The 8,347-nt window shown below is 32.6% G+C and overlaps 1 protein-coding gene across 1 annotated transcript; it reads right to left on the bottom strand.

Annotated features, from left to right (window-relative positions):
* Window positions 1-583: 583 nt before the first annotated feature.
* Window positions 584-8,147, bottom strand: CPSF1 (cleavage and polyadenylation specificity factor subunit 1). The gene is made up of 19 exons (XM_014358422.2): window positions 7,884-8,147; window positions 7,539-7,753; window positions 6,831-7,132; window positions 6,497-6,747; window positions 6,231-6,412; window positions 5,860-6,141; window positions 5,605-5,778; window positions 5,399-5,536; window positions 5,169-5,324; window positions 4,924-5,085; window positions 4,603-4,829; window positions 4,331-4,541; window positions 4,104-4,270; window positions 3,791-4,034; window positions 3,534-3,719; window positions 3,065-3,466; window positions 2,818-2,994; window positions 2,462-2,735; window positions 584-2,378 (listed from the first exon to the last, which is right to left on the bottom strand). The coding sequence occupies exons 1-19, from the start codon at window positions 8,050-8,052 to the stop codon at window positions 2,062-2,064; spliced, it is 4,236 nt and encodes a 1,411-aa protein (XP_014213908.2). The 5' UTR covers window positions 8,053-8,147; the 3' UTR covers window positions 584-2,061.
* Between the last annotated feature and the right edge of the window lie 200 nt (window positions 8,148-8,347).

Genomic DNA, 8,347 nt, shown 5'->3' with positions numbered 1-8,347 from the left:
TTATACATGTATATTTATAACATAATTCTCATAATTTATAACATATATTTTATTTTATTGATGCATAATTTCTCCAATGATATATTATTTTGATATCAGCAATATATTAAAATGCGCACGTTCAGTGTATGCATACAATGTTTAAAACTAAAGCCCAAATCGTAGTAAACGCAATGTTGCGACAAAGCGACAGATCGCTTTCCTAATTTGTAACTATAAGTATTTATCCAACGTAAACGATTTCGTAATTGCGTTTTTATTAATACAATTTTTAACTCAGGAATCCCGATTTGATATGCGTTTAGGGTTGCGTTTGCGTTTTCTAACTTTCAATAGTGGAAATTTTTTAAATTCTATAAATTTTCTATAAGTTAATTTTTAAAGTGGTGTTTTGAACGATCAAGATTACAGAATCGATTTAATAAAAATAAAAAGGGATGATGGTAGAAAAATAAGGTTCGTAGTAAGTATTATTAATCTATAAAGAAAATAGTTTAAATGCTAATTAAAAAGTAGTATGTTAACAAAAATTTTTTATTTCTAAGTTGCATATTTATTTACAACTCTTTATTTTACAGTCGATTTACACAAATTTCATCAGAGACAGCGTGTACATGTTGTTTGTACATTTCATGTGTACCCTAACTATAGTTTCTCTGAAAATTAAAAATTCAATGAATTCATCAATTGGTTGTTATTATTTTTTCTTCAAGTTGTGTTAGGTAGGGAGTTCTGTTTTTTCGTGGATGCGTAGGGCTACTGGCGAAGACCACCACGGTTTTTATTATTTAATTTTAATGTAAAGTTTAAATGGTTACATGCAATTATACCATCTCATATAAGAACATGCATCCATTGAAAAATCTTACATTATTATTAAAATAATACTGACAAAAAAAGGTCAACGCGCCAATTACTTTGTACTTGTAAAATATACCATAAAATGTATTTCAAACTTGGTTTTGTTAGATATTTTACAAGTATTAAGTAGATCTATTTGCCTCCTGGGCGGCGTGGAAAAATAGAATTTAGAAACTTTCACATTTATCATATTTTCTGATAAAACCGATTATTTAACTACCTTGAGTTATATTATATATTTTTCCTTTTAATGTAATAAAAAGGGAAATAAAAATTTGCAAAGAACAACAAAATCTTGTATTTTTTCAAGTCTTATCGAAATATTTAATCTCGTTCTTTTCCATTGATTTCCCAATATTTATTTCAGTTGTACTTTCAGTCCTAGTACTTTTAAGCTTCAAAGGAATGTTTTGTGTTTGTTAAATACACATTATGAAATTTATAAATTAAATCAGAGGGTGGGGTATAAGGATAGTGGGGAGAAGCAGAGATATGTATATACTCTAGCTGCTCTCCAGGCCCCCAGAAAATTACAAAATGTAGGTACTTTCACCTAATGGCCCTGTTATTCCAGATCCTTTAACCACATATCTAACAAATCCTACAGTATTAAACCCCATAATGCGAAAACCATAGAATTTTTAATTATACAACATATGGATGTATGACTGTCCATGACATCATAGACTCCGTGGTTATTGATTTATATTATAGGTGTTGATGTATATTAGAGCCGGGATGCTTTCTAAACATTTTTTATTTGTATAATGTTGTTTATATGCATTTTAAACAAAACTGTTAAAGCTGCGCAAGCGAGAATTTCCGATGTAACTCTTTATTTGGTCGTGGAATTCCTTTCCCATTTTAAATTAATGTACGTTGTATAGTTTATAATGTTACTCGGTGGTGCAGTTTAATTGTCGAAATTGTCTTACTATTTTTTTTGTTTTTGTTTTTTTTTTCCCATATTGATTTTTTGAACGATAAGAGTTATGGAAGTCTATAAATACAATTAAAAATAATCAATGATAGAAATAATAACAGCTTAATGACACCTTTTTAAAACGCTGACTTTAGAGAAAGTGATGGCAAAATACATACGAAAAAACATTTTTCAATTAAAAATCGCCTATTTACTTAGAACTATTCAATGTACAATAAATTATATACAAAGTTGATGAAAACCCTAAAGGGCTTTATTTAAAAATGAGACGTTTGCTTGTATATTTCATGCATATCCTCAATGATTTCGTGTGTTCCTGTACCAATTTTTTTCGCAATTTCAGATTTATCATTGATTGACAAGTCCAAGTATTTCATTACAAGATCACCATCAATGATTCCTCTGGCAGGATTACCTTGCATTCTTAAGGAACTTTTAAATGTTCTATAAGCCTTTGGATTTAATCCTGCCGTGTGATATAAGTGACTAACCAATAAGTTTTGCAACATGAGCAAACGTCGATAAGTTTTTTCGGGGACTGGGAGAATGTAACCAAGGCTACCGTCCAATGTTGCTGCAATTATTTAAATTCAATGTATGGTATGATCAAAATAAACACTCATCTAGAAATTTACTGTTTATCTTCTGACTACTTACCATACATCGTTATGTGTCTTTTGTCAGCCCCAGAAAATTGTTTATTTGGGTTTGCTGAATCTGTTGATCTACATTTTATTCTGAAAAATGTGTTGATCTTTTGTCCTAAGTGTATGTCTGCTCTTCTAATTAATTTTTGGCCTCCAAGACTTTGAGAGGATTCAGGCTGATACGAAAAAATTGCAATGTTGCTCTCACCATCAGCCACAATAAATCCTAATTCATTATTTTGTATTAAATATTCTATTGCATAAATTTCTGTGGTTCTAAAATCCTGAAAAAGTTATACAAAATATCATACATGTCAACCACTTGTAGTATAACTGATAATATTACGAATTTTTTGTACTACTTACACGACTAACTAAAGACAAGGTTTTGTATTCTTGTTGAAACCTTAACAAGCTCACAGATTTATATATATCGGCCACAAGAATCAAACTCTTAATGCTAAGCATCTGGCACACGTAAATTTGAGTATCAATAAATGCAACTCCGACTAAATCATTATCTTTGAGTTGCCATATGTAAATCTGTAAAAATTTGACTGATTAGTATACAACTTTAGAAAAAAAATTGAATTAAGAGATGAAATGTAAAAACCTTTTGGCCAATAGCTGACACTAAGAAGCCGGAAACCTGAGTAATAGCAGTGACAGGTCCCTTTTGTTCCTTGGCATATATTTGCTTAAACTTATTTTTAGTTAAAGGCTGACCTGGTTCAGGAACGACTTCAATAATATCGAATATAAGTATCCGACCTCTACTAGTAATGTCTTCTCCATAATTGTAATTTGTTCCAATGACAATGTATCCCTTTAAACCAGATCGTGTTCCTTCATAAGCCAGAGAAACGTTTTTTAAACACGTCACATGCTCCCACTGTTCCAAATCAAACTTTGTATTTGGAATGGGTTCCCATTTGGCTGGCGAAAATAATACTATGCTAAACTGTTCTTGGTTTGGATATATAAATCTATCATTCCTTTCTTCTTCCGTAAATTCCTATGAATGAATTATTGCTGTAGATATATTTTTTTCTGATTTATCATACGTCTAGTGTAATGTATACCTTGTCTTCTCCATTAAACCTATAGTAACTTTTTAGAGGCTCGCTTATACTTGTTACCACACAATAAGTTTTACTTTCAAGATGATACGTTACAAAGTGAGGCGTACAACGTAAAGGCACTTTTCTCACAGGCCATGGAGCATCATAGGATAAATGCGTCAGCAAACAACAAATTCTTAATTCGTCCTGAAAAAAAAAAAAAAAATCGATAGAAATAAATGTATGAATTGAAATCTGGAATCCAATATAAATTATACCTTTCTATTTAAATATAAAAAGCCTTGGGGACAGTTAATATTGTTAAAAGGTGCGAATGCTTTTACAGGCCCATCAATGCTCATGGGATGGGCTCGTAATTCTCCGCAACCAGTTAAGAAGAGCCAGTGAGGATAATCACCACAAATGAAGACTCCGTTATAACCAGCTATGTTGCCAAAGTACCTTATCATACACAATTTTGTGTTGTCCATTCTGTGCATGTCTTCATCCTTTGGTTCAATTCTGTAGATGAAATGAATTAGATGAGTACAGGTACATTTTAATAATATCGTTATAAGTTTATTTTATTACCTCGCAAATCCAACAATGAAATTGTGCTCTATCCTCTTGAATCGTAGTTTTAAATAGCCTTTTGGATATCTATACACTTGATAAATTTGTACTTCGTTGTTAAGACGCACTAGAAGCATAGGTCTGTTACCATGGTGTCCCAAAGCGACCATTAGCATTTCACGTACCTGCACATTTTTAAAATTTATAATATATTCTGAATAATTTACAAATATTTTTCCATTTACCTGCCACTCAGGATTAACGGGTTCAGTGGTCGGTGTACTTTGTACAGTCGTAAACTCCATACTGTCATGGAGTACGTTTTGACCAAAACCAAAGTTTTTTACCAAATAAGACAAACGTATGTCCGGTAACGAGTAAACCTCTAATGTTCCGCTATCTCTGTAAATAAAAAGCCAGTACGTAGGCCTTATTTCTTGCAAATACTGCTGCCACCTAAAAATAACAAAGGAAAATTTAAAAAACGTAATTGTGAGTAAATTTTTTAACATCTTACCAAGGAGTTTTTTTCGTCGCTTCTGGTTGTTTTGGATTTGGTGGTGCTGGCATTTGGAATGCAGAGTTATCACCATACAACAACTCCTCTTCATTGTCTACACTTTCAATAATTTCTGGTTCATCTGAATTATCATTTTCCAGGTCATCTAGCACTTCTTCTGGTAATACAGTGGTGAACAAGCCACTTACATCTCGGTATGCACACAATGCCTCTATTTGTGGCCGCTGAAGTTGATAAAGAATAGAGAATTTTTTCAAATAGATAGATAAAAATGTTTGAAAAAAAAACTACATTTCTCAAGTCAGCAAATATACTTACGAACATCAAATTGATTGTTTGCACTTGTAGCCACGCTGTGCCCCTACTCTCTTTGAGTGTTACAAGATGAACTTGTCCATCTTCAAAAAGTAAGATTACATACGGATCAGCACAGCTCACGTGAACAATAGGACATCCCATATCCATTTGCTTGTATTGAATCTTAAATAATTAGTTTGAGCGTTATTTGAATTGTCTAATATTATTGGTATTAATTTTGTTAGTGTTATATTTTTTATACAAACTTGTTTTAAGCCCTGCAATAACCGTACACCCATTTGCGTCACTTGAATAATATATCGATTAGATCCAAGATTACCAGCAAATATTGTTGTGCTTTGAGTACTAAAGCCAGAGAGCTTATCGACCACCTCGTTAATTTCTTGTCCTGTCTGAAGTACCTATTGGAAAATTATTTTTTTTGTCATCATCCAAGTTTTTTTTGAGGTCGTTAATCACTAAAAAATTAAGTTACCATCGTAGAGTCGTCTTGAGTTAAAATTAAAAATCCGTGACTGGTTTCATTTTCTGTTCGTCCACGATTTTCATTAATAGTTGAATCAACTACAGTCCAGATGTTTTCATAACCGTGTAAATCAAAAGTCGTTAATATCTACAAAAAAAAGTATAGGTAATGATTGATTCATTTGGATTATTTATCTATGATTTAACGTTTTTTACCTTTGGGCGAATAGATCGCTGAAGAATACAAAGGGCTCCATTTTTACCATAACCTGAAGTCGTTACCAATTCAATATCAGGTTCTTGACCGGTTGCAAATTCTTTGCATAAAAATGCGGGTTCTCCCATGGATATGTTTCCACATGGTCCAATATTTAATAAAGTGTCACGTACCTAAGCGCAAAATTTTAAATAATACAAAATATAATAAATAAGTTTTTTTTTTAATCTTAAAAATAGAAAATAATTACACACTTCAAAAATATAAGAAGCGATTTGAATAGATGTTTGCGTTTCACTGCCATACACTTCTAATTCTTCAGGATCTTCAATATCTTTGACGTCAGATGCCATCCAGTCTTCTAAAAAGTCTTGTTTTGATTTTTTACTAGCTGGCTCGTCCATGTTGCTATTAAGAGAATTTTTTAGTATCATTATGTCATTGATCCGTTCAGTTTCCTTTTCTGTAAAACTTAATAACAGGGAATTTCCTAGTCGAGACCCAAGAAACAAATGATTATCTTCACATACACATACCTGAAATGATGATTATTATTGTAGTAAAATTAAAATTACTGAAACTTATCTCATAGTTTAATTATGAGTGAAGTTGTAATCATACTTACACAGGAAGTTAAAACACTAGCAGCTGCCTTGTCAAAGTGAAATCCACGAACAGATCTCATACTGTCAGCAAAAAGAGATAACACGTACAGTTCTCCTGACTTTAATGATATCACCAGACGATCTGGTGAAATAAATGCGACTTGAGAACCTTCTAAGCTTATTTTGACGCCTTCTTGGGGTTCTGAAAAATAAAAGTAATATATTTATGTGGCCAGAAATACATACTAATTCAATTAAATTGTATATAAACTTGCTGGATACATACTGAGAGGAAAGTTTGTACAGTTATCAGATAAACTATTTAAAGATACTCCATAGGGTGGAATACTTTGGTTCAAATAAATTAAAGAATTGATTGCCATAATCAATGTGCCACCGAGAGGTTTTTTGACAGGTACTGCTTGGTAACAATCAAAAGGTAAATTTGAAACAGACCAAATGATTGGATGCACTTTCTGCTGAATATTTAATGATATTGCTACCATAGCACAAGTATCTTGTCTTACAGCTATTCGACTGTGAAAATAAACAATTTGTAAGAATCATTTTTATGGTTTACATTTTAGTTAATTAATTCTTCAAACTAAAACAAAACTTACCCAGGAAAAGTTCTTACTGGCTCGTAGAGAATTAATAATGTAGGTTCGTAATAACCATGCAAAAATTGCAAGTCTATTATGTTATCCATTTTTTCTTCTAATGTTTTCAAAACAATCATGTAGGAGGATAAAATAGGCGTTTTACTAGACTTTGGATTATCCAGTAAATCTCCTTCATCTAAAATTGGATCTCTACGAAAAGGCAAGACCACTAACTTTCTGCCATAGATTAACATTACAGCGCATCTCCCTTCAGGGTCCACCCTGACGATTGGTATGTGATGGTGATTTGTCCAGCCATCCTATTATATAAAATTTCAGTAGTGTCTACTTTTAATAGATGTACAATTTTTTTAGGAGGTAATAATTTTAAGTGAAAGTTATCATGTTTCATAATTCTTGATAGTGCAGTTATTAAATGTTTCTTTAGTCAAAAATAAGGAAGAGAAGTCATTTATATAAAATATCATAAGGCTATTGATGACAAGTTCAATAGAGGTGCAACACTGTACAATAAATATGAATAATTGCAGGCAATGTAGCCACATAATCTTCAAGCTTTATAAACCTAATGCCAGTTGTATTGATGTTGAAGTAAAAGTGGCTGAATTAGACCGTATTATTTGATAAGCTTCATAAACTGGCTTTTATTGCAGATGATGCAGCTGACTATTTCCACAGAGATTATAAGCTTGCAAGTTCACAAACCTTGATCTCTTCCTCTTCAAAGTAATGCAACGAAACCGTCCTGAGGCTATGACTTTCTGGGTCGTACTCTACGACCGAAAGTTTAGCCTCTCGAAAGCTAAGCAGCAAAGAATCCCGGGGAGAATTAATCAGGTGGACAGCCTGCATTGACATGACATTGCCGTGCAGAGTATACTGAGCTAGACACTCCAGCCTCATTTTTGGTGGCCTTGACTCTGTGCATCAAACAAACAAACAACCAAATGTAATGGAAAAGAAAAAGGCTAGACGAAAATAATACAAGTTATCCTTTAATAGATCAAGAAATAGAGGGTCCATCGTTTATGCTTGTAAATGTCAACGTACCGGTGAATTTTTCCTTCTTAGCCGGATCAACATTGGGGATGAGACGAAAGACGCGAATGATGTTCGCACCCGCGACGACGAGGCATTTTTCAGCGCGATTAAAGAAGTTGCAAGTGATTGCGTGCTCGACTCCGGTCGCTGGATGCGTTGTCTTGATGATCGAGTACATGGTGTTTTTGTTTGCGCTGTGTCTATTCGCACCAAATCCACGTAATTACGTGGATATAAGGTTAGGAATTTTAAAGAAAAATGCTACTTTTTCAAATGAAGTATGTCCACGTGAAGTGAAGTTCTCCTAAAAAATACACCAAACACCACTGATGTCTATATGAAAATTCCACGAAAAAACTCCGTTAGCATGAAAACATAGTTTATTATTTCAGTATTGTTAATTTAAAATAAAAATAAGTTGATTTAATACTATATATATTATATACTACAGTGTACTAAATTAAAGAAGGGTG

The sequence above is a fragment of the Copidosoma floridanum genome, unplaced genomic scaffold (assembly GCF_036245765.1).
Source record: "Copidosoma floridanum isolate Cflo_tuat_1 unplaced genomic scaffold, Cflo_Japanese_pri ptg000009l, whole genome shotgun sequence".
In the NCBI taxonomy this organism is placed as follows: domain Eukaryota; kingdom Metazoa; phylum Arthropoda; class Insecta; order Hymenoptera; family Encyrtidae; genus Copidosoma; species Copidosoma floridanum.
The sequence above is the reverse complement of the archived record's forward strand: the minus strand, read 5'-3'. Positions and strand labels throughout refer to the sequence as shown.